We start from the raw sequence: 26,358 nt of genomic DNA, 5'->3' as shown, positions 1-26,358 counted from the left end.
TTACACCACTCCAGCCAATGCTTGTATCACGCCCTGACCTTAGAGCTTTTAATGTCTCTATTTTGGTTTGGTCAGGGTGTGATTTGGGTGGAAATTCTAAGTTATTTTTTCTATGTTTTTGTATTTCTTTGTTTTGGCCGGGTATGGTTCTCAATCAGGGACAGCTGTCTATCGTTGTCTCTGATTGGGAACCATACTTAGGTAGCTTTTTCCCACATGCTTTTTGTGGGTAGGTATTTTCTGTTTAGTGTTTTGCACCTTACAGGACTGTTTCGGTTTTGATTTTTCGCTTTGTTATTTTTGTTATAGTGTTCAGTTTTCATTAAAAGCATGAACACTTACAACTCTGCGCTTTGGTCCGATGATTCCTCTTCCTCATCTTCAGACGACAAATACCGTTACAGCTTGGCATTGTGCATGTTGATTTTAGGCTTGTGTGCGGCTGTTCGGCCATGGAACCCCATTCCATGAAGCTCCTGACAAACAATTATTGTGCTGACGTTGCTTCCAGAGGCAGATCTCCCCATGTTCCGGTTGTGTTGGGATTTTCCTGGCTACAAAAACACAATCCTGTGATTGACTGGACCACAAACTCCATCCTGGGTTGGAGTCATTTTTGCCATTCCCACTGCCTTCCAGCAGCACAACCTTCCCCAAGTCGTTGTCCTCAGGATGTTAGCAAGACTGTGGATGTCTCTCGTTCTTTAGCATGCAGAAAAGGTTTGGGAAGTGGAATCCAGATGATCAACTGAAGGAAACAAACCAAAAACAAAATGCTAATTTTATGTTTTATTTTTAATTTCGTCCATTGAGATGAGACAAGGAAGAAGACCATCGTCTCTGATGTGGGTTCCATCCCTCCCTCCCACCTCACCATCACCTATCCTCCTTCTTTCCTCACCTCGCCTCACCACGCCCTCTTCCCTCTCTCCTCACCTTTGCCCCGCCTTCTGTCCGTTGCAGTAGACCAGGCCTGCCACCTCCCGTGACTCAACTTTAGCTGACCACCAGCCTCTCTCCCTTCCCTTCCCTGGCCCGTGACCTGCCCTCCTCCCTCCGTGCTCTGGAGGAATTCTGCCAGTGGTGTTTTAAAATTCCACTGCCCCGTGTGCCCTCAGATTTGGCAGTGCGGTGTTAATGCGAGCTGACACCACAGATTAGCCGCAGACATCAGGAATGCCATGGCCCTTTTGTGCCACGTGGATCCCGGCCAAAAAGCCCTGGGTCGGACGGACAGACCACAGCGCAGGAGACTTGGGAAAAAACACAGCCCTACTTCACCAGACCAGCACCAGGGAGGGGAAAACGAGGATGAATTTACTGCGTCCCGAATCAAATCAAATTGTATTTGTCACATGCGTAGAATACAACAGGTGTAGGCCTCACAGTGAAATGTTTACATACAAGCCCTTAACCAACAATGCGGTTTTAAGAAAATAAGTGTTAAGTAAAAAATAGATAAGTAAAAAATAAAAATAACAAATAGTTCAAGAGCAGCAGGAAAATAACAGTAGCGAGGCTATAATCAGGGAGTGCAGCTGCAGAACCTTTTGAGGATCTGAGGACCCATGCCAAATATTATAGACTTTAGTTATAGGCTTTAGTCCTCTTCAAAACTGTTTTGGTGTGTTCGGGCACTGGTCCAAAGTAGTGCACTAAATACGGAATAGGGTGCCATTTGGGACACATCTCCAGTGAATGCCAGACTGACCACGCCCTCCCCTGGTGAAGTCATTATACAGTCAATATGGTCTCTATGCAGACAGGAGGGAAACTAGGTGACTGTTTCCTCACTAGGCTACTCCACCTCAGAGGCAGTCTCTGTTATTACTGCATAATAACTAGTCAATAACCGGTTAATGAAACTGCATTTAGTCTGTGTATTTTATGTCAGGAGTACTGGTCAAAGGGTATAATTTCAAGATCAAATTCAGGTTCAGGTTAAAGTTCATGTTTTATCTTGTGAAAACACAATCTTCTATCCGACTATGCTTTCTCCCCACATAAACCATGTTGGTATGTTTAGACTTCAGATTACGCGGATTGGTCTCTAAATGCAGCCATTTCTCCATCTGCATGTTTATCTGCCCAGGTTGGTTTGAAAATGAGGTGGAGTAGTGTACCCTGTTCTGTATCTAATACCTGAGCTGGGGAGGGATGGGGAGGTTTATAGGGATGCGATAGCATGAGAACCCCTTCATAGAGGGGCGGGAAACCCCGCTGAGCCTGTAGCATGGAACTCAGACACCTGGCATTTTGTTGGTGGTCAGGGTTGCCGTGGTTACTCAGAAGACTTACCTTAGTCCCTCAACAGGAAGATTCTCAGCTGTTACTGGTGCATGTGACTGGGCGGTATGGGTGGGTTTGTGTGTGTGTGTATGCATGTGTGCTTACCCTTGCAAAATAACGAACGCTATTTACATCTATTCATCAGTTGACTCTCTCAAACAGATGTTTTGTGAATAAGAGTATCTACCTGCAAGAGAAACAGAGCTCACGTCTTCAGTGTTTTACATTATGTTTTCTGTGTAGCAAAACATGGTGGTGGGAGATAGAGGGGGAGACTGGGGAGGAGGAAGAAACAAGGCGGATTTTGGAGTGTCAGTTGAGTTAAACTGGATGAAAGGAGAAAGAGATAAAATAGGAAAAAGAGAGGAAAGAGGAGAGAAAGAGAACTCAAAGTGGGAGAGATGGGGAAATAAGAGAGAGACTGACTGAGAGGGAGAGATTGAAAAATTACAGAAATGCATATTTCTGTGCAGACAGAAAACCAGGCCAGAGAAGCTGGATGTGGAATGGTCTTTTACCAGGCAGCACACAGAAAGACTTCAAGGCAGACACAAAAAACCTCAACAGGCTTTTTATTTTATTTATTTTTTATTTTTGGAGAGGGGGGTGGTGTGGACTCAGTAGTGAGTGTTGCAACCGAGGACAGACTAATTTTATGCCCTACGCACTTCAGAACTTGGCAATCCCATTCTGTGAACTTGTGCGGCCGACCACTTCGTGGCTGAGCCGTTGTTGCTCCTAGACGTTTCCATTTCACAATAACAGCACTTAGAGTTGACCGGGGCAGCTCTAGCATGGCAAAAAATTGACAAACTGACTTGTTGGTAAGGTGGTCCTGTCTGGCTGAATTGGTAGAGCATGGTGCTTGCAATGCCAGGGTTGTGAGTTCAATTCCCACAGGGGACCAGATTGAAATTGTATGCAGTCGCTCTGAATAAGAGCCTCTATCTTTTTGACTACAAAACATAGAAATTATTTTCACATGCAGTGCATTCAGAAAGTTCAGACCTCTTGACTTTTTCCCCAATTGTTTACATCAGTCTTATTCTAGAAATTGATTAAATAGTTTTTTCCCCTCAACAAACTACACACAATACCCCATAATAAACAAAGCAAACACAGGTTTTTGTTTGCAAATCTATTTAAATTATCACATTTACATATGTATTAAGTCCCTTTAATCAGTACTTTGTTGAAGCACCTTTGGCAGCAATTACAGCCTTGAGTCTTCTTGGAAATGACTCTACAAGCTTGGCACACCTGTATTTGGGGAGTTTCTCCCATTCTTCTCTGCAGATCCTCTCAAGCTCTGTCAGGTTGGATGGGGAATGTCGCTGTATAGATATTTTCACGTCTATCCAGAGATGTTTGATCGGGTTCAAGTCCGGGCTCTGGCTGGGCCACTCAAGGACATACAGAGACTTGTCCCGAAGTCACTCCTATGTTGTCTTGGGTTGTTATTTTCCACCATAATTTGCAAATAAATTCATTACAAATCCTACAATGTGATTTTATGGATTTTCTTTTCTCATTTTGTCTGTCATAGTTGAAGTGTACCTATGATGAAAATTACAGGCCTCTCATCTTTTTTAAGTGGGAGAACTTGCACAATTGGTGGCTGACTAAATACTTTTTTGCCCCACTGTATGTGTATATATTTGCAAATGTTATGTTCTGAAAACCTCTTTGCTCTTTGTCATTATGGGGTATGATGTGTAGATTGATGAGGGGGGGATCATGTAATCTATTTTAGAACAAGGCTGTAACGTAACAAAATGTGGAGAAAGGGAAGGAGGCTGAATACTTTCCAAATGCACTGTATGTTGATGCTGTGGTGATGCTGGAGTTTATGAATAGGAAGTTGGATTTCCCTTCAACTTGGCAGCATTTTTCTCTTCTTTACACACACATGCACACACAGGCCCTACAGCAGGGGTGGTACTCAGGTCTCGCCTGTCTGTTGGGCTAGAGGGATTAAGGGGCTCGAAAGGGACATACCATTCTCTCTCTCTTCACTCCCTCTCTCTCCCTCTGTCTCCCCCCCTCTCCCTTCCTCTCTCTTTCTCTTTTTTTTTCTCTTTTTCCCTCTCCCTTTCAAAAGTCACCAGCAAGTCACCGTCCATCAGTCAATTAGATATCATTCTGACACCAAATTGATACAAACTGACACCACACCCACTTTTCCCTTTCTCTCTCCTTTTCTCTTCCCCTCTCCATGAGCCTCTCAAAACACACAGCGTTGAAGAGAGCCCTCCCCGACCTCCACTGAGAAAACATTGTTTTGGCTCAAGTTCAAGGGCACTCTTCCATCCCCCTACCTTTGCACCCAGTGCAAAGGGTACACACACTCACACAATTATCATTTAGGAAAGAACAATCATTATATTTTAGGCCGAACACAGTACCGATTCGGAAGTAATAATAAAAACAACAATCACACAGCAAGTAATGTATTATATACAGTACCAGTCAAAAGTTTGGACAGACCTACTCAATCAATAGTTTTTCTTTATTTTGACTATTTTATATATTGTAAAATAATAGTGAAGACATCAAAACTATGAAAAAACACATATGGAATCATGTAGTAACCAAATAAGTTTTAAACAAATCTAAATACATTTAAGATTTTAGATTCTTCAAAGTAGTCACCCTTTGCCTTGATGACAGCTTTGCACACTCTTGGCATTCTCTCAACCAGCTTCACCTGGAATGATTTTCCAACCAGCTTGAAGGGGTTCCCGCAGATGCTGAGCACTTGTTGGCTGCTTTTCCTTCACTCTGCGGTCCAACTCATCCCGAACCATCTCTAATTGAGTTGAGGTTGGGTTGATTGTTGAGGCCAGGTCATCTGATGCAGCACTCCATCACTCTCCTTCTTGCTCAAATAGCCATTATACAGTGTGGAGGTGTGTTTTGGGTCAATGTGCTCTTGAAAAACAAATGATAGTCCCACTAAGCACAAACCAGATGGGATGGCGTATCGCTGCAGAATGCGTGTGTAATCGGCCTGTGTGTAGCTGGTGTGGAGGAGTCAGGCGCAGGACAGCAGATATGAGTAATGAACGTTCTTTACTCAAGAATACAAATATATACAACACAATAAACTAGCCCACAATAACGGACCGTATACATACAAACAATCACTCACAAAAACCATGGGGGAACAGAGGGTTAAATAATGAACAAGTAATTGGGGGTTTGAAACCAGGTGTGTACAACAAAGACAAAACAAATGGAAAATGAAAAGTGGATCGGCGATGGCTAGAAGGCCGGTGACGTCGACCGCCGAACGCCACCCGAACAAGGACAGGGACAGACTTCGGCGGAAGTCGTGACAGCGTGCTTGTTAAGTGTGCCTTGAATTCTAAATAAATCACCGACAGTGTCACAACTGTCAAAGCACCATTACGACTCCTCCTCCATGCTTCACGGTGGGATGCGCACATGCGGAGATAATCTGTTCACCAACTCTGCGTATCACAAAGGCACAGCGGTTGAAACCAAAAATCGCAAATTTGGACTCATCAGACCAATGGACAAATTTCCACCAGTCTCATGTCCATTGCTCGTGTTTATTGGCCCAAGCAAGTCTCTTCTTCTTATTGGTGTCCTTTAGTCATGGTTTCTTTGCAGCAATTAGACTATGAAGGCCTGATTCACGCAATTCACTCTGTATGGGAACACCCCCCTGAAATGTACAAAACTGAATGGGAAGTCATTGGCACTGGACAAACCATATACACGGTGTCCAATACCACTCAATTCAGCGTTGTTTCATTCAAAGTTGATTGCAAATGCCATATGGCAAATGCCAAGTGTAACACAGTGATAGTGGTTCCTCTCCATCGCTCGTTGTGTTGATTACATCATGTCCATTTGTTGATGTTTTTCACAGTTGAATCATATTGCAAATGCACGTGCTGGCAAGCAGGCTGAGAACGGTGCTGAAAAACTGATTGATGATTATTGAGAGTTTCAATAACTCTCAATAATCATCAATCAGTTTTTCAGCACCGTTCTCAGCCTGCTTGCCAGCACCCCCATCCTGTTCTTCACTTCCTCCTCCCTCCTCCTCCTCCTCCTCCTCCTCCTCCTCCTCTTCCTCTTCTTTTTCTATGTTGAGGTTTTGAGTTCAGCCTAGTATGGTTCTCAATCAGAGGCAGGTGTCGTTAGTTGTCTCTGATTGAGAATCATACTTAGGTAGCCTGGGTTTCACTTTTGGTTTGTGGGTGTTTGTTTCCGTGTGAGTGTTTGGGACACACGGTACTGTTTCGTTTTTTTTGTTTTGTTCACATCGTTTATTGTTTTGTATTTCAGTGTTCAGGTCGTTTTGAATAAATCATCATGAACACTTAAGACGCTGCGCTTTGGTCTGATCCTTCTTCCACCTCTGAATGCCGTTACAGAAACACCCACCAACCAAGGACCAAGCAGCGTGGTAACAGGCAGCAGCAGAGGTAGCGATACCTGGAGAGATGGACTTGGGAGGAGATTCTGGACGGCAAAGGACCCTGGACTCAGCCAGGGGAATATCGCTGTCCCAAAGCAGAGCTCGAAGCAGCAAAAGCAGAGAGGCACCGGTATGAGGAGGCAGCGCGGCTAGAAGCCTGAGAGGCAGCCCCAAAAATGTTTTTGGGGGTAGCAACCGGAGAGCGAGAGGGACCGGGCAGGCACCTGTTATGCAGTGGAGCGCACGATGTCCCCGGTGACCCATGACTTCAGTCAATGAGAAAGTACAGCAATATGCTCAGAAAATATTACTTGGTATCATAGACTCCCAATTTGATAATGGCCTAATAGCCAAAGTGACTTGAGAGCTGAGCATGATATAATGCTTCTCAAGGTGAATTCAAGTGTGCCACATCTACAGTATGTGTCACTGGACCCACATAAACTCAGCAAAAAAAGAAACATCCTTTCACTGTCAACTGCATTTATTTTCAGCAAACTCAACATGTGTAAATATTTGTATGAACAAAACAAGATTCAACAACAGACAAACTGAACAAGTTCCACAGGCATGTGACTAACATAAATTGAATAATGGGTCCCTGTACAAAGGAGGGGTCAAAATCAAAAGTAACAGTCAGTATCTTGTGTGGCCACCAGCTGCATTAAGTACTGCAGTGCATCTTCCCTGATGTCTTCCCTGTACAGCACAGTGTTGAGATTGCCTGCAATGACAAGCTCAGTCCAATGATGCTGTGACACACCGCCCCAGACCATGACGTACCCTCCACCTCCAAATCGATCCCGCTCCAGAGTACAGGCCTCGGTGTAAAGCTCTTTTCTTCAACAATAAACACGAATCCGACCATCACCCCTGGTGAGACAAAACCAAAAGCCAGTCCTGTCTGGTCCAGCGACGGTGGGTTTGTGCCCATAGGCAACGTTGCCAGTGATGTCTGGTGAGGACCTGCCTGACAACAGGCCTACAAGCCCTCAGTCCAGCCTCTCTCAGCCTATTGCGGACAGTCTGAGCTCTGATGGAGGGATTGTGCGTTCCTGGTGTAACTCGGGCAGTTGTTGTTGCCATCCTGTACCTGTCCCGCTGATGTGATGTTCGGATGTACTGATCCTGTGCAGGTGTTGTTACACGTGGTCTGCCACTGCGAGGACGATCAGCTGTCTATCCTGTCTCCCTGTAGCGCTGTTTTAGGCGTCTCACAATACGAACAGGTGCATGTTCATATTGTTTATGGTTCATTGAACAATCATGAGAAACAGTGTTTAAAACCTTTACAATAAAGATCGGTGAAGTTATTTGTATCCTTACAAATTATCTTTGAAAGACAGGTTCCTGAAAAAGGGACGTTTGAGTCTATTCAAATACATGCCTTTTAAGTTTCTGAATGTTCTGGTTTATCAAGAGCATTTTATACATACAAATGTTCACATTTTGATCAATAATAAACTTAGAACCTACAGTAAACCTGCACCGCTCTGATTCAGAGGGATTGGGTTAAATGTGGAAGAAACATTTCAGTTGAATGCATTCAAATGTACAACTGACTAGGTATCCCCCTTTCCCTTTCTAACCAAAGAAGTCATAATATTTTTTTATTCATAGTTGCAGTTTCCTAATATAGCCACAAGAGGCCATCCCAACCCCACTTATATCATGCAAAAAAAGAACTATGATAAGAAGTAGCACTTCTTGAATCAACCAAAAAGTCAACCCGCTTTGGCTAATATTATTCTAGCGTCAATGGACTGCCATCCCTAATTGATTTTACACATTGTATTTGATTAAACACTTTTGTGATTAGGTGTAAATTCGGTCCAAATAAGCATTCAGAAACATTCCGTGTTAAAATGTAGTTGCCGTTTTAAGAAATTCCTATCTGAATACAATCTTTGAAGGCACATACAACCACATACATAAAAGTCACTGATGCACAGCATTAAGGTTAACAATATTCTAAAATGCCCTGCATTAAACGAATGACACCATAATGCAAGGGTTAGAGCTATGCGGGATCCTACCCTAAACCCTAAACGAGGGGCATCAAACTCATTCCATGGAGAGGCCAAGTGTCTGCTTGTTTTTGTTTTTTCCTTTCAATTAAGCTGTAGACACCCAGGTGAGGGGAGTTCCTTACTAATTAGTTACCATAATTAATCAATAAAGTATAATGGAGGAAAGAAAACCCTCAGACACTCGGCCCTTGTGGAATGAATTTGACACGTGCCCTAAACCTTAATCACTACCCTTATCCTAACCTTAACCTTAACCATGAACAGAAACCTTATATAACCCTAAACTTTTGAAATGTCCACTTCAATGGGTCAGGGACGTCCCAAGTACCCCTGTTTGCATTGACCACAATGCAAGCGACACTCGGATGAATTTAAGTAAATCGGTTGCCGGTAGTGACGTTATCCCACTTCCAGAGAGGACTTCTGCATTGTTTTGATTCTGAGATCCCCATCGCCAGCTAATTTTTGGATTTTTAACCAAAAAGAATAAGTTACAGGTTAGTGTACTCCATTGTGAACAAATGATTAAATAAAGTGAAAAACACAGACCTGTTTCACTATTGTCGGAAAAACCAAAACCCTTTTAACCAGCTAAGTAGCGAGCTAGCTAAGATGCATGCTAGCTAACGTTAAAATAGAATTAGGACATGTAACGTTATATCTTCCCAGAAGGAACTTCAGCTGTGGTAAGTCAGATAAGATAAAAATATATAACTAGTAAAGTATAATTACCTAGCTACCTGCCTTGCAGACCAGAGACTAGTCTGCTAGCTAGTGCTTGGCAAGCTATTAAACATATTGTCTAGTCAGACCATTACTTACCAGGGACCTCAAACGTTCAGCCTGCTGCACAGACCCTATGGACGATCTAGTCTAGACCAGTGGTTACACCAAAAAACTCCAATAAACTCAGTCCTGCTTTAAACTTACTCTTGAAACTTGTAATGGTGAAATGCACAAGGTGCAATTTCTTAATTGGGTAGTGAATGTTAGTCATTGCATACCGTATAACTTGTCAGAAATGTCCAGATCAACTAGCCCATGTCAGCCAATAGATATTATTGTACATTTTGTCACTCAAATATCACATGAATGCACATTAGACTTTGCAAAATGTATAGAATTGCATGAAAAGTTGCTTTAATGGTGAAACCAATGTTGCACCCCATGTCAAAAGGTGTGGAATTGCAGGAAATAAACTTTAAACCTGCAAACAGTTTGGGAACTCCCTGGTTAAATTGGGTTTAGGAGTATTTTTTAAAATCTCTAAATGGTTCAACTAGTGAGAAAAATGTGATTATTTACAATATCTGTGGTTTTGCTTTATTTACTGTCGTCCTAAATGAAGATATGGCAATGTATATTATTCTACTTACCATGATGTGGACGGTTTGTTACTATAACACAAGCTGATGCTTGAACACATCAAATTGGGAGGAATTACACGTCCTTTTTACCTCAGATTGGTGATGTTAGTAAACAAGTTTATAGTCAACATGATGACAAAATCAATTGCTTAAAGGGACATTTAATTTTTTTGCATTTTAGACCTAATTTTCCACTTACTTTCAGTGTTGAAGCAGCATCCAGACAGTTGATTTGGTCAGACTTCCATTCCTGAGATTTCTTTGGCTGGCTTAGTTGCTTGCATATGGTGGTAGTGGCCAGACTCACCCCAAAAAATGTGCTTCAAAACGTCCCACAAGAAACTCTACAGCCAACTCATGTCTTTGTGGGCTATACCCACATCAATATCAAAATACTTGATTGTTTCCACTATTACGAGCATAAATGTGTATATACTCCCGACTTTTTAGTTCCTGTTTTGCACTTGTCTTACAACTCATTTCTACGTCACTACTACATCCGCACACTGTTAGTCTCGCTTGGCCACACCTTCAAATTCCACGAGCCTGGTTTTGAGGTTGGCGCAGGGCAGACGTGGCTTTCAAGCGCTACACCATCCAAAATGATTAAATCAAAGCATGTCTAAGTCAGACAGCGGCGAGCCTGAAGAGGATGCATACTTTGCAGAACCATAATTTATATGAGCCAGAATATGCTGACGAAGAGCATTGACAGATAGAAGCCGAGACAGCACTGGGGGAAATGGCAACAGGTGATCTGGCAGACCAGCAACAGCACCCAGAAAGAGAGTCACGTTGACACAAAGACACTTATGGTGTCGGGAACAGCACAAGTCTGTGTGACAGATCATACAGATTTCCCAGCCCGTATCAACCCAGGAGTCATTGAAAGGTTGTTCCTAAGATCAACTGGGGAAACAGGGACCACATCCAGCAGGACCAAAGAGGCAGCTGTCCATAGAGTAAGTTAACATTTTAAATTGAAGTTATCAATAATGTACAGTATAGAGATACATTTCAATATATTATGGGTCCTATAATGATCCCATATTGATCTTTTCCCATTCCATAGTCAATATTGTGATGGAATGGGCACTCAAGCGAGAAGCCTGGGAAAGGTAACGGACGAGTAAAGCTGTCCTGCGTCGCTGAGGCAATCTGTAGAAAGTATCCTTCACCTTCAGGAGTTGGATTTAAGCAGTCTGAGGACACACATCTGGTTCTCTGAACCACTTGATTCTCAAGAATGTATAAAGACTGAACACATACCAAGTTTTATTACACATCTATGGCTATAACCATGTAAGTATAAGGTGTATAACTGCCTATGAGTATGTGAACAACTGTTACTTGTTCTTCAACATGTTCCCAAATAAAGCTTGTTTTTATGACACACAAACATGTTCCCAAATAAAGACAACACTGCAAGTATGTGTTGTAGACAATCAATTTGTAATGAAGGTAATAAACGTAAATACACATACATACAACTAATAGAAAAATACACTTTTGGATGAGTAAATTAACATATAAACATGTTATACACTACTACTTTAGCAATCCATCTACCTATGTACCTTCTTTGACATCTAGGCTATCTGTATCCTTATCCCTATTATAGCTAGTGAATTGCAGCTCGTTTGCCTTATTCATATTTCTGTATGTATAGCCACGCGCTCCGTTGACAAGCGAGAGATGACACCTACTCCGGAGTGTCAGACTTGTTGCTCACGTGAGCGGAACAACATACTTCAGCTGAAGTAGCTGGTCCGTTTTCTTCAAAATCATAATTGCGAATGTTTGTAGAATCGCATTTTTCGACAGGCCCCCCAAAAACATAAAACGTTTTGAAGCGTGTATTTGGGTGAGTCTGGGCACTACCACTATATGGCTCGTGCAAGCAACTAAGCCAGCCAAAGAAATCTCAGGAATGGATCTTTCCAAAACAACTGTCTGGAGGATGCTTTAACACTAAAAGTAAGTGGGAAATTAGGTCTAAAATGCTAAAAGCATAAATATCCCTTTTAAAACAGATCAATATATTTGGACTTGTACTGTTGATTTCCGGGCGGTTTCTCTATGAAGGTCGCTGGCCACACACCAATACATGGATTTGAAAGTCAAACTATCAAACAGTGGCTTCAGAAAGTATTCACACCCCTTGACATTTTCCACATTTTGTTGTTACAGCCAGAATAAAAAATAAAAAAAAGTTAAAATGTCTAAAACAATTCCACTTTTACAAATTAATAAAAAATTAAATGCTGAAATGTCTTGAGTCCATAAGTATTCAACCCCTTTGTTATGGCAAGCCTAAATAAGTTCAGGAGTCAAAATGTGCTTAACTCCTCTCTGTACCCCACACAGAACATTCTGTAAGTTCCCTCAGTCGAGCAGTGAATTTCAACCACAAAGACGAGGGAGGTTTTCCAATGCCTCACAAAGAAGGACACCTATCGGTAGATGGGAAATAAATAAATATAGGCGGACATTGAATATCCTGTTGAGCATGGTAAAGTTATTAATTACACTTTGGATGGTGTATAAATACACCCAGTCACTACAAAGATACAGGCATCCTCCCTAACTCAGTTGACAGAGAGGAAGGAAACCGCTCAAGGATTTCACCATGAGCCCAATAGTGACTTTCAAACATTTAGAGTTTAATGGCTGTGATAGAAGAAAACTGAGGATGGATCAACAACATTGTAGCTACTCCACAACACTAACCTATTTGACAGAGTGAAAAGTAAGCCTGTAAAGAATAAAACTATTCCAAAACATGCTTCCTGTTTGCAACAAGGCACGAAAGTAAAATGGCAAAAAATGTGGAAAAGCAATACATTTCTTTTCTTGAATAAAGTGTTTATGTTTGGAGCAAATCCAATCCAACACATTACTGACTACCACTCTCCATATGTTGAAGCATAGTGGTGGCTGCATCATGTTATGGGTATGCTTGTAATCATTAAGGACTGGGTCATTTTTCAGGATAAAACAATGTATGGAATGTAGCTAAGCACAGGCAAAATCCTAGAGGAAAACCAATCTGCTTTCCACGAGACACTGGGAGATTAATTCACCTTTCAGCAGGACAATAACCGAAAACACAAGGCCAAATATACACTGGAGTTGCTTACCAAGAAGTCAGTGAATGTTCCTGAGTGGCTGAGTTACCGTTTTGACTTAACAAATCATCTTAAATCTATAGCAAGACTTGAAAATGGTTGTCTAATAATGATCAACAACCAAGTTTGACCGAGCTTGAAGAATTTTGAAAAATATAATGAGCAAATGTTGCACAATCCAGTTGTGGAAAGGTCTTAGACTCACAGCTGTAATCGCTGCCAAAGGTGCTTCTACAAAGTATTGACTCTGGTGTGTGAATAATTATGTAAATTTGATTTTCTGTATTTTCAATCAACTTGCACAAAAAAATCTAGACATGTTTTCACTTTGTCGTCATGGGGCATTGTGTGTAGACGGGTGAGGAAAAAACATATTTAATCCATTTTGAATTCTGGCTGTAAAAACAAAATGTGGAAGTAGGAGTAGGAATACTTTCTGAATGCACTGTAAATAGCAGCCAACTGTTGTCTCTGTTGATATCCTATGGCGGGTCGTGATTCGTTGAAGTTAAAGAGAAAAAGTTGTTTGTTCCATTTTCCGTGAAGGTAACCTCCCGAAATCAACATCCACCATTACAAAATATATACTGAACAAAAATATAAATGCAACATCAATTTCAAAGATTTTGAGTTACAGTTCGTATAAGGAAATCAGTCAATTGAAATGAATACATTAGGCCCTAATCTATGGATTTCGCATGACTGGGAATACAGATGTGCATCCTTCAAAAAAAAGGTATGGGTGTTGATCAGAAAACCAGTCAGTATCTGTGTGACCACCATTTGCCTCATTCAGCGCAACACAACTCCTTCGTACATAGTTGATCAGGCTGTTGATTGTGACCTGCGGAATGTTGTCCCACTCCTCTTCAATTGTTGTGCGAAGTTGCTGGATATTGGCGGGAACTGGAACACGCTGTCATACACGTCGATCCAGAGCATCCCAAACATGCTCAATGGGTGACATGTCTGATGACTGTGCAGGCCATGGAAGAACTGGGACATTTTCAGCTTCCAGGAATTGTGTACAGATCCTTGTCACATGGGGCTGTGTCTTATCATGCTGAAGCATTAAGTGATTGCAGCAGATTAATTGTGCATTCAAGTTGCCATCGATAAAATGCAATTGTGGCCATAGCCTGCCATTGACATCAGCAAACCGCTCGCGCACATGATGTCATACACGTGGTTTGCGGTTGTGAGGCCAATTGGACATACTGGCAAATTCTCTAAAACAAAGTTGGGAGATGGCTTATGGTAGAGAAATGAACATTCAATTATCTGGCAACAACTCAGGTGGACATTCCTGCATTCAGCATGCCAATTGCATGCTCCCTCAACTTGAGACATCTGGCATTGTGTTGTGTGAGAACTGCCCATTTTAGTGGCTTTTTATTGTCTCAAGCACAAGGTGCGCCTGTGTAATGATCATGCTGCTTAATCAGCTTCCTGATATGCCACACATACAGGTGAATGGATAATCTTGGCAAAGGGGAAATGCTCACTTACAGGGATGCAAACATTTGTGCTCAGAATGTGAGAGAAATAAGCTTTTTGTGCATACGTACAATTTCTGTGATCTTTTATTTCAGCTCATGAAACATGGGCCCAACACGTTACATGTTGCGTTTATATTTTTGTTCAGTGTACATTCAAGGACGAGCACATTTTTACATTGTTGGGTTGCTTTAAAACTCTGGCCCTGGGAACCCAAAGGGGTCCCCCGACCTCCACTCCACCTCCAATGCATCATTTTTAAAGTGCAACATATCGACCATGCAATGGAAGGTGGACGTTTTACCACTCAAGAACTATACATCTCTTGGTGAGGATAGTAGAGAAAGCAAGTGCATCCTAAACTAGTTTGTACTCCATTAAGTCAGTAGATTCAATTATTGCGCATCAATGAGCGTCTGCGTCGCACAGGGCTAAAATAGAAGTAATTCCTATTTCTGATGCAGATTGAGCTGAAAGTCCTGCCTCTCCCATCTCCTCATTGGTTTATAGAAGCAGGTACCCACGTACCATCTCCTCATTGGTTATACCCACGTGGGAGATTGAAAGGCGAACTGTTTTGCCGGTAGTCGTGGTAATACTATGAAAGTTTAGATGCCAATCACCATATAAATTCAAAGATGAAAAAGCCTGGAAGGAGGAGAGATATTTAGAAACAATTTGGTTGGCCGTTTTATGTGTGGATTTATTGTTGGAGTAGAGGACCTTGTGCATTTCGGGTAAAATAACAACTCAATGTTTATATCCCAGGACAAATTAGCTAGCAAGTGCAAGCTAACTAGCTAAATTGCCATACATGTTTAATGATTTTCGACCTGTCCCCAAATTAATATAATTGGTTCAGAGTTTTTGATATTTTAACCTGCGTGTCGTGATCACATATGGTGTGGGGGGACAAAATACATTTATGCACGATGGCGCGCGCGCAGCCGGTTTTGGTTCCGTAGGTGAGAAGCCTGACAACTGTGACGGGGGTGAGAATGTTATGAAGCCTACTTCATGAGCTGTAACCGAAAAACAACTGGCATTTGGAAAGTTTGAGGTGAGGGAGACGTTATGGTGGCACAAATATGATTAGCATTGTTAAGTATCTTGCTAGCTGGATCGAATTCTCCTTTATCAAGCCAGAGAAATGTTGAGCAACATTAGCCAACATATCTGATCAAATAATTGAGTTTATGGTGTGAAAATTTGCTTGCTAATAAAGTCAGACAGCTAATGTTAGCTAGCTAACGTTACACCAGATGAGCTAACTTTAAAAACAACCAAAATCGCTATAGTATTAACTGGTATACGACTCCTTGTCGTTCCTCAAGTTATGACGCATTAGTTGCTTACTGGACCCTGGCAATATGTGTGAAATGTTAACTAGCTGACAAACTAACCACTATCTGTTAACTAATGTTTTCCGTCTACAGTATGTGGTTAATTTTCAGAATTAGGTGAAAAATGAGGCGTTGCTTGTTAACAAGTGGATTCAGGGATCAAGTGTAGCTGGAGCTGGGCCTGGTTATAGAGGTGAAAGGAACACCACACACTTTCCCTCTTTCTCACTGCTGCTGGCACATTGTAGAACAGATGTCCACAGGCAGAAAGTGTACAATGTAATAATGTGCAGTGTAGGCCAAATATATTGTTTTTGTTGTGTTGAATTTGACAGTAACACGTGTGAGTGGGGGGGGTGATACTTTCTTCTTTTTTTTACTCAATGAACGTTATTTTTGCACACATGTAGCCATCGGGAACTTAATCAATGTCTATACTGGCCACTATGCATGTTTGTTTCATTCTGTTTCTCCTTTAAGAGTATTTTTTCCCAAGTGCAATAGATGTGTGTGTTCAGAAGTGTTCTATTATAAAGGCTGTCATGGTAACTGTAATATTAGTGTCATTTTTTTCTCAAGACTTGAGTGTCATTTGCAGTAAAATCTAGGCAACAAATAACATTGAATTGCTTTCTTTACATAATTTAGGTTCACATTAAGTATGTTGGACACTAGTATGGGTATTCGGACACAGCCAGTAACTTATAATGTAATGTATCTATCGTTTACAAATTAGCTATGACATAGCCAATGAATATATAGCACAACTTTAGATTTCACCCCCACCTCAAAATCAAATGGTTGGAAGTGAGCTTCGTTTCTGCTCCCGCTTCGTCCATGCAGTGCGCCTCGTAAGTGATTTCTCGTTATGAAATTATGAAAAACCCAGCAGCGTTGCAGTTCTTGACACACTCAAACCGGTGTGCCTGCACCTACTACCATACCCCTTTCAAAGGCACTTAAATCTTTTGTCTAGCCCATTCAAAAATCTCTCTTTAACATGTCTCCTCCCCATCATCTACACTGATTTGAACTGTTTTTAACAGGTGACATCATTAAGGCATCATAGCGTTGTCAGTCCATGTCATTGAAAGAGCAGGTGTGCCTAATGTTTTGTACAATCGGTGTATACTGATTGTTAAAGCAAAACTATTGCGGATGCCAAACCTGAACAATCTAAAATAAAATATATTGTAAGCCCCGTTCACCAGGAAGGCTATAGCCAGATGAGTTGTCTCCGATTGCTTACTTTTATTCCGGTAAAACATTTTCAACAGCTCATAGATAGAAAATAACCTAGCAAATGACATAGGTTGTCACTCAACTAAGAAAGCCCAATATCAATCAAGCCATTTTAGCATTTGACTGATGAAGGTGCCACACAGATGTGCAAGATCCAGAACAGGCTGCCTACCTTGTGTTGGTCAGCATGTGAAGCTGGGCACAGTGCTCAGTTTGACCAGGCTACTGATATTGACTGGGGTTGTTCAGAATGCAAAATTACTTGTAGATCAATGACTGTCAACACAGTTAAATAATTTTTTTAAATTTTATTTCACCTTTATTTAACCAGGTAGGCAAGTTGAGAACATGTTCTCATTTATAATTGCGACCTGGCCAAGATAAAGCAAAGCAGTTCGACACATACAACTACACAGAGTTACACATGGAGTAAAACAAACATACAGTCAATAATACAGTATAAACAAGTCTATATACGATGTGAGCAAATGAGGTGAGATAAGGGAGGTAAAGGCAAAAAAAAAAAAAGGCCATAGTGGCAAAGTAAATACAATATAGCAAGTAAAACACTGGAATGGTAGATTTGCAGTGGAAGAATGTGCAAAGTAGAAATAAAAATAATGGGGTGCAAAGGAGCTAAATAAATACAGAAGGGAAAGAGGTAGTTGTTTGGGCTAAATTATAGGTGGGCTATGTACAGGTGCAGTAATCTGTGAGCTGCTCTGACAGTTGGTGCTTAAAGCTAGTGGGGGAGATAAGTGTTTCCGGTTTCAGAGATTTTTGTAGTTCGTTTGAGTCATTGGCAGCAGAGAACTGGAAGGAGAGGCGGCCAAAGAAATAATTGGTTTTGGGGGTGACCAGAGAGATATACCTGCTGGAGCCCATGCTACAGGTGGGTGATGCTATGGTGACCAGCGCGCTGAGATAAGGGGGGACTTTACCTAGCAGGGTCTTGTAGATGACATGGAGCCAGTGGGTTTGGCGACGAGTATGAAGCGAGGGCCAGCCAACGAGAGAGTACAGGTCGCAATGGTGGGTAGTATATGGGGCTTTGGTGACAAAACGGATTGCACTGTGATAGACTGCATCCAATTTGTTGAGTAGGGTATTGGAGGCGATTTTGTAAATGACATCGTGAAGGATTGGTAGAATGGTCAGTTTTACAAGGGTATGTTTGGCAGCATGAGTGAAGGATGCTTTGTTGCGAAATAGGAAGCCAATTCTAGATTTAACTTTGGATTGGAGATGTTTAATGTGGGTCTGGAAGGAGAGTTTACAATCTAACCAGACACCTAGGTATTTGTAGTTGTCCACGTATTCTAAGTCAGAGCCGTCCAGAGTAGTGATGTTGGACTGGCGGGCAGGTGCATGCAGCGATCGGTTGAAGAGCATGCATTTAGTTTAACTTGTATTTAAGAGCAGTTGGAGGCCACGGAAGGAGGTTTGTATGGCATTTAAGCTTGCATGGAGGGTTGTTAACACAGTGTCCAAAGAAGGGCCAGAAGTATACAGAATGGTGTCGTCTGCGTAGAGGTGGATCAGAGACTCACCGGCAGCAAGAGCGACGTCATTGATGTATACAGAGAAGAGAGTCGGTCCAAGAATTGAACCCTGTGACACCCCCATAGAGACTGCCAGAGGTCCGGACAGCAGACCCTCCGATTTGACACACTGAACTCTATCAGAGAAGTAGTTGGTTTCTCAAATGATTGCCTCGCCTGGTTCACCAAGGCTGTCGAGTCTGCCGATGAGGATGTGGTGATTGACAGAGTCGAAAGCCTTGGCCAGATCAATGAATACGGCTGCAGAGTAATGTTTCTTATTGATGGCGGTTAAGATATCGTTTAGGACCTTGAGCGTGGCTGAGGTGCACCCATGACCAGCTCTGAAACCAGATTGCATAGCAGAGAAGGTATGGTGAGATTCGAAATGGTCGGTAATCTGTTTGTTGACTTGGCTTTCGAAGACCTTAGAAAGGCAGGGAAGGATAGATATAGGTCTGTAGCAGTTTGGGTCAAGAGTGTCCCCCCCTTTGAAGAGGGGGGTGACCACAGCTGCTTTCCAATATTTGGGAACCTCAGACGACACAAAAGAGAGGTTGAACAGGCTAGTAATAGGTGTGGCAACAATTTCGGCAGATAATTTTAGAAAGAAAGGGTCCAGATTGTGCAGCTCTTTCAGAACATCAGCTGACTGGATTTGGGAGAAGGAGAAATGGGGAAGGCTTGGGCGAGTTGCTGTGGGGGGTGCAGTGCTGTTGACCGGGTAGGGGTAGCCAGGTGGAAAGCATGGCCAGCCGTAGAAAAATGCTTTTTGAAAATCTTAATTATAGTGGATTTATCAGTGGTGACAGTGTTCTATCTTCAGTGCAGTGGGCAGCTGGGAGGAGGTGTTCTTATTCTCCATGGACTTTACGGTGTCCCAGAACTTTTTTGAGTTAGTGTTGCAGGAAGCAAATTTCTGCTTGAAAAAGCTAGCCTTGGCTTTTCTAACTGCCTGTGTATAATGGATTCTAGCTTCCCTGAACAGCTGCATATCACGGGGGCTGTTCAATGCTAATGCAGAACGCCATAGGATGTTTTTGTGTTGGTTAAGGGCAGTCAGGTCTGGGGAGAACCAAGGGCTATATCTGTTCCTGGTTCTAAATTTCTTGAATGGGGCATGCTTATTTAAGATGGTTAGGACGGCATTTAAAAATAAAAAAACAGGCATCCTCTACTGACGGGATGAGATCAATATCCTTCCAGGATACCCCGGCCAGGTCGATTAGAAAGGCCTGCTCGCTGAAGTGTTTCAGGGAGCGTTTGACAGTGATGAGTGGAGGTCATTTGACCGCTGACCCATTACGGATGCAGACAATGAAGCAGTGATCGTTGAGATTTTGTTTGAAGACAGCAGAGGTGTATTTAGAGGGCAAGTTGGTCAGGATGATATCTATGAGGGTGCTTGTGTTTAAGGCATTTGGGAGGTACCTGGTAGGTTCATTGATAATTTGTGTGAGATTGAGGGCATCAAGCTTAGATTGTAGGATGCCTGGGGTGTTAAGCATGTTCCAGTTTAGGTCGCCTAGCAGCACGAGCTCTGAAAATCGATGGGGGGCAATCAGTTCACATATGGTGTCCAGAGCACAGTTGGGGGCAGAGGGTGGTCTATAGCAGGCGGCAACGGTGAGAGACTTGTTTTTAGAGAGGTGGGTTTTTAAAAGTAGAAGTTCAAATTGTTTGGGTACAGACCTGGATAGTAGGACAGAACTCTGCAGGCTATCTTTGCAGTAGATTGCAGCAGTTCTATCTTGTCTAAAAATATTGTAGTTTGGGATGAACATTTCAGAATTTTTGGTGGTCTTCCTAAGCCAGGATTCAGACACAGCTAGAACATCCGGGTTGGCAGAGTGTGCTAAAGCAGTGAATAAAACAAACTTAGGGAGGAGGCTTCTAATGTTAACATGCATGAAACCAAGGCTATTACGGTTACAGTAGTCATCAAAAGAGAGCGCCTGGGGAATAGGAGTGGAGCTAGGCACTGCAGGGCCTGGATTCACCTCTACATCACCAGAGGAACAGAGGAGGAGTAGGATAAGGGTACGGCTAAAAGCAATAGGAATTGGTCGTCTAGAACGTCTGGAACAGTGTAAAAGGGGGTTTCTGGGGATAAGTAAAATAGCTTCAAGGTATAATGTACAGACAAAGATATGGTAGGATGTGAATACAGTGGAGGTAAACCTAGGTATTGAGTGATGATGAGAGAGATATTGTCTCTAGAAACATAATTGAAACCAGGAGATGTCACCGCATGTGTGGGTGGTGGAACTAATAGGTTGGATAAGGTATAGTGAGCAGGACTAGAGGCTCTACGGTGAAACAAGCCAATAAACACTATCCAGAACAGCAATGGACAAGGCATATTGACATTAAAGAGAGGCATGCTTAGTCGAGTGATCAAAAGGGTCCAGTGAGTAGTGAGGTTGGTTATGGTCACGGCGATTCAGACAGCTAGCTGGGCCATCGGTAGCAAGCTAGCATAGGATGGAGGTCTGTTTTTAGCCACCTCGTGCGTTTCCGTCGGTAGGATTAGTGGGGTTCCGTGTGGTAGAGGGGATCATTCCAATTCGCACGACGCGGCAAATTTATGGATTTTTCCCGCTTTCACAAGATTCATGCCGCCAAAAAACTGAGCACCGTCACATAATGTGACGTAAATCGAGCGCGCTCAAACTTCCCATCATTCTGATTACGGTAGTAATTTTGTCACCCTCATCATGGCAAAGACACAGAGAAATGCATATGATGAAGCTTTCCAAGTTGATGGCGATCGATCTGGCTGTTGGAAAAGGAAATAGAACTGCTGCATGGGACCTTGGCCTTAATGAGTCGATTATAAGACTTTGTAAACAGCAGCGTGAGGAACTGACTCAGTGCAAAAAGGCAACAAACCTTTCAGAGGGAAGAAAAGCAGATGGCCCAAAGTATTTGCAGCCTCTCGACATCAGTGTAAATCGTGCATTTAAGGTGGCGCTCCGTGTTCAGTGGGAGGCTTGGATGACAAGTGGGGAGAAACCTTTCACTAAAACATGCGAAGAGCAACTTATGGTCAAGTCTGCCAGTGGGTCCTGACAGCGTGGAGCATTGTCAAAAAATCCACTATCATCAACGGGTTTCGAAAGGCTGGACTGCTGCGTGTTGAAGGGGCAGCATGAGCTCAGCGGGGTATTTGCCTCCGGATGAAAGTGACGAGAGCGACAATGAAAACGATCCAACATCGGATAAAGCAATTCTGAGGCTATTCAACTCCGACACCGAAGGAGATGACTTCAGTGGTTTCAGTGCACAGGAGGAGGAAGATAGTGACCAATGACTTTACTGGTAGGCTACTGTTTAATTTTTGTTACAAGCCGTGTTTCGTTAAAGCCTATTTATTTTTGTTACAAGCCGTGTTTCGTTAAAGCCTATTTATTTTTGTTACAAGCCGTGTTTTGTTTAAAGGCTGTGTAAAGTTCATTTCAATGTACCGGTAGGCACCTGCGGCTTATAGACATGTGCGGCTTAAATACATATTTTTTAATAATTCAGTGGGTGCGGTTTATATTCGGGTGCGCTTAATAGTCCAGCAATTACGGTAGTTATAGAGGCCCAAGAAAAAAAAGAAAAATAATTGTCTGATTAAGTCTATTCAGATAGCAGCTGATAAGACAGCTAATGATTAGCGGACCGTAGATGGGCATTCAGGTAACGTTGCGACGGAGGAGCCAGCCGGATAACTCCCTCGGGCAGATAATGTCGGTAGTCCAGTTGTGAAGGCCCGGTGGGGCTCCGCGTTGGCAGTAAAACGGGTCCGGATAGGTGATTGTAGCCCAGCAGTGACTGATGGAATTCTTCAGCTGTCTAGCTCCGGAATAATTGATGTTTGCTCCGGAATCGACGTAAGCCGATAGTCACATGGATATAGCAGCTAGCTAGCTGCGAGATCTCGGTATAAATGTCCAGACTTAGCGGTTGAAATCCGGGGCCATGGAGAGAAAAATAGGTCCGGCATGTTCCGAGCCGTGCCGTACAAACCTGGCTAAAGGATAGCTGATGACCACAAACCGTGGTTGGCTGAATACTAACGATTAGCCAGTAAAGAAGCTAACTAGCTTTTGGTTAGCTTCAGGCTAGCTTCTGGATTAGCTTCTGGATTAGCTTCTGGCTAGCTTCTGGCTAGCTTCTATGGAGGATTACAGATTTGAGGTAAATATATATATAAATTGGTGGAGGTGGGTTGCAGGAGAGTATTTTGAAGATGAGTTTATGGAAAATAAAAAAATATATATATAAAGTTATGCGAAGAAAGTTGTAAATATACGGGACACGATAAGACGAGGACAAAAGACATCTGACTGCTATGCCATCTTGGAGATGTGATGCTTAGTTCCACACTCAAGGAGAGAACACATCAGTTGTCACAAAATATTAGGTGTTTCTGGAAGTTAGAAATAAAGTAATATGAGCAAATATAATTTTTGAATCGGCGATTCGTATTGTTTGAATTGATTTTCTGACCGACACATGCTACATTTGGATCGGTTTGGAGTCCGCGGACCGATGCAGTCACATCTTAAACATCTGAATCAGGAACCGATGCGAATTGGTGAATCATTACATTCCTACGTTTATCCCAATTTGTGTTTAATGGTCTAGGCTGAAGTGGTTATCTAATGCGCTCATTTCTTTTTGTAGAACAGTCCAAACGATTGGAGTGAGAGTCAAGTGTTAAACGATATGGGCATGACATCACGGCATTCAGCATCCAGACAGCAAACATGGCATAGCAAACGTTGACACTGACTCAACTGGGTCTCAATGTCAGTGTTTCACTATCAAAGAGCAAAGGAAGGAATCGTCACCTCTATTTCCAGTTTCACTAACTTCCTGTTATAGGCTACAGCCTGAGCCAAAATAATGAACTTTCTTCCGTGAGAGCTCATTCATGTGGAGCAATGATTCTCCACCATATTGCTTTTACCTGTCTTATATAGGAACATACAAGTAAATCACCTTGATGAAGGAAGGATGCATTGAAAAACATTTTAATTCTACAGTTAACTGCAAAAATAAAGAAAACACCAACATAAAGTGTCATAAAAGTTAATTGGGCTCCCGAGTGGCGCAGTGGTCTAAGATGCTACATCTCAGTGCAAGAGGCGTCACTGTAGTCTCTGGTTCAAATCCATGCTGCATCACATCGGCCGTGATTGGGAGTCCCATAGGGCGGCGCACAATTGGCCCAGCGTTGTCCGGGTTTAGCCGGGGTAGGCTGTCATTGTAAATAAGAATTTGTTCTTAACTGACTTGCCTGGTTAAATAAAGGTTATATTTTAAAAATAGCTACCATGAACCTTGGCATAGATTCTACAAGTGTCTGGAGCTCTATTGGAGGGATGTGACACCAATATTCTAGAATAAATTCCATCATTTGGTGTTTTGTTGATGGTGGTGGAAATGGCTGTCACAGGCACTGTTCCAGAATTTCCCATGTGTTCAATTGGGTTGAGATCTGGTGACTGAGACACTCACACACCCTTTAAACCCCCTAGGCTCCTTTGAGACCCCTCTTTCATTGCGATGTGTAATGGAAACGGCACATATGGGATACGTTTTCATCTGTTTGGTGGGTGGATTATTCTTTTGTCAAACTTCCTTAAATGTGACAAATTATGATGGAAACTGTTTTTTGAATAAATTATGATTGCTGAATAATTTCAAGGTACAAAATCTATTTTTTCAACTATTAACATTTTCTTTGCAGGACAAGGATTGTCCTGACTTTCAAGAATGCCTGAATTGCTTCACTTTGCTTTTGTGGTTGGCTGGCTGGCAAGTTTCACCACAATTATTTCAGATCTACAGGAGTGTAAGTTTCACAAAGGCACAGACCGTGGCGATATGTTGGAACATGATAATTATTAGAATAGGGCAGATAATATAGTTAATTATTGCATTCTATCCATACTGGCTACCTGAAACATGAGGGAACACAGGTTGTCGCCAAATGTACTCTATACCATCTACTGCATCTTGCCATCTTGATGTAATGTATCACTAGCCACTTTAAACAATGCCACTTCATATAATGTTTTCATACCCTACATTACTCATCTCATATGTATATACTGTACTCGATACCATCTACTACATCTTACCTATGCCGTTCGGGCATCACTCATTCATATATTTTTATGTACGTATTCGTATTCATTCCTTTACACTTGTGTGTGTATGAGCTAGTTGTTGTGAAATTGTTAGATTACTCGTTGGTTATTACTGCATTGTCGGAACTAGAAGCACAAGCATTTCGCTAATCCTTGCATTAATACCTGCTAACCATGTGTATGTGACAAATAAATTTGATTTGGATTTTAATAATGTGCAATTTGTCTAAATGGGTAATCGAAACACTTCAACCACTACATTTTTATTCTACACTAGGTTTTTAGAGACAAGTGTTTTTGTTTTGTTTTTTTAGGTCTGACGTCATTACGTCCAGCTGTTTATGGACACGATAGTTAAATCAAAACGCACTCTTGCAGGCAAATGCATCTATTTTCTATGCAAACTTTTCTAAATGTCGACACAAAATGACTGGACAAGTTAATGGAAACAACTACAGTGATCTCTTCTATCCACGGTAGCCAAAATAATGGGTAACTGGGCATTTTTATAGATGACCCTAAGCATGGTGCTTAATTGCTTAATTAACTCAGAAACCACACCTGTGTGTAAGCACCTGCCTTCAATATACTTTGTATCCCTAATTTACTTAAGTTTTTCCTTTATATTGGCAGTTACCTGTATGTGTGTACTGTGATTTCCCCTGCAGTAGAGGGCACTAATGCTTCATTCCACTTTCCTCTGGGTAGAGTTTTCTTTCTTGACACACATTCTTGGTCTGTCTGGAGTTCCTTAGTAAACCAGACCAATAAGGGTCATTTAAGCTGCAGCAATCAAGTAATTGTTTCATGCTTTTGCTTTCACTGTGTTTCTCCTAGGATTGTGTTCAGTAGCAATGGCAACAGTAGTGTTATGTTTGTAGATTTTTTTTCTGTCTTTTTTTGTTTTTTAAAGGACAATCTACTCCAAAATAAATTTAAATTATGCTGACACCACCTGAAATAACTGATGAGCACCACAGAGCAAGCGGTGGCTCTGCTCGTGGCTCTCATGGCGCTTCTGCTCACTTTTTGAAGGTAGTTTTAGGAGTCATTGATAGGATATTTGAATTACAGGAAAGTCTGTAAGATTATACTTTTTTTGTAGCAGAAATGTTTACACTGTTATAAGGTGCTGTATGCACAATAGGAACTAATGTTGTTTGTTTCCACTGTAGGCTCGTTCCCTGGAGGCTGAGGCGATGGAAGAGCAGACAGGCTCACCTGGTAATACAGACAACAGCAGCCAGAGAAATGAAGAGGAGGTGAGACCATGTCATTTAAATAACCATTACACACTCAGGGCTGGTTTCCCGGACCCAGAT

At 42.1% G+C, this 26,358-nt stretch overlaps 1 protein-coding gene across 3 annotated transcripts in view; it reads left to right on the top strand.

The window, feature by feature from the left end:
* The first annotated feature begins 9,041 nt into the window (after positions 1 to 9,041).
* The window catches only part of hmg20a (high mobility group 20A), a 30,121-nt gene continuing 12,804 nt past the window's right edge, over positions 9,042 to 26,358 (top strand). Inside the window, exons 1-2 of one of the 3 annotated variants that reach the window (XM_035790413.2) lie at positions 9,042 to 9,269; positions 26,212 to 26,298. In XM_035790413.2, coding sequence (XP_035646306.1) covers positions 26,236 to 26,298 — 63 coding nt within the window. In that variant the 5' untranslated portion in view covers positions 9,042 to 9,269; positions 26,212 to 26,235. Of the gene's footprint in view, positions 9,270 to 24,650; positions 24,739 to 26,211; positions 26,299 to 26,358 lie in introns of those variants that run through there. The other 2 variants (XM_052465242.1, XM_052465241.1) reach the window with 2 other exon arrangements.

The sequence above is a fragment of the Oncorhynchus keta genome, chromosome 17, assembly GCF_023373465.1.
Source record: "Oncorhynchus keta strain PuntledgeMale-10-30-2019 chromosome 17, Oket_V2, whole genome shotgun sequence".
NCBI classification, from domain to species: domain Eukaryota; kingdom Metazoa; phylum Chordata; class Actinopteri; order Salmoniformes; family Salmonidae; genus Oncorhynchus; species Oncorhynchus keta.
This window is presented reverse-complemented; position numbering and strand designations above follow the sequence as displayed.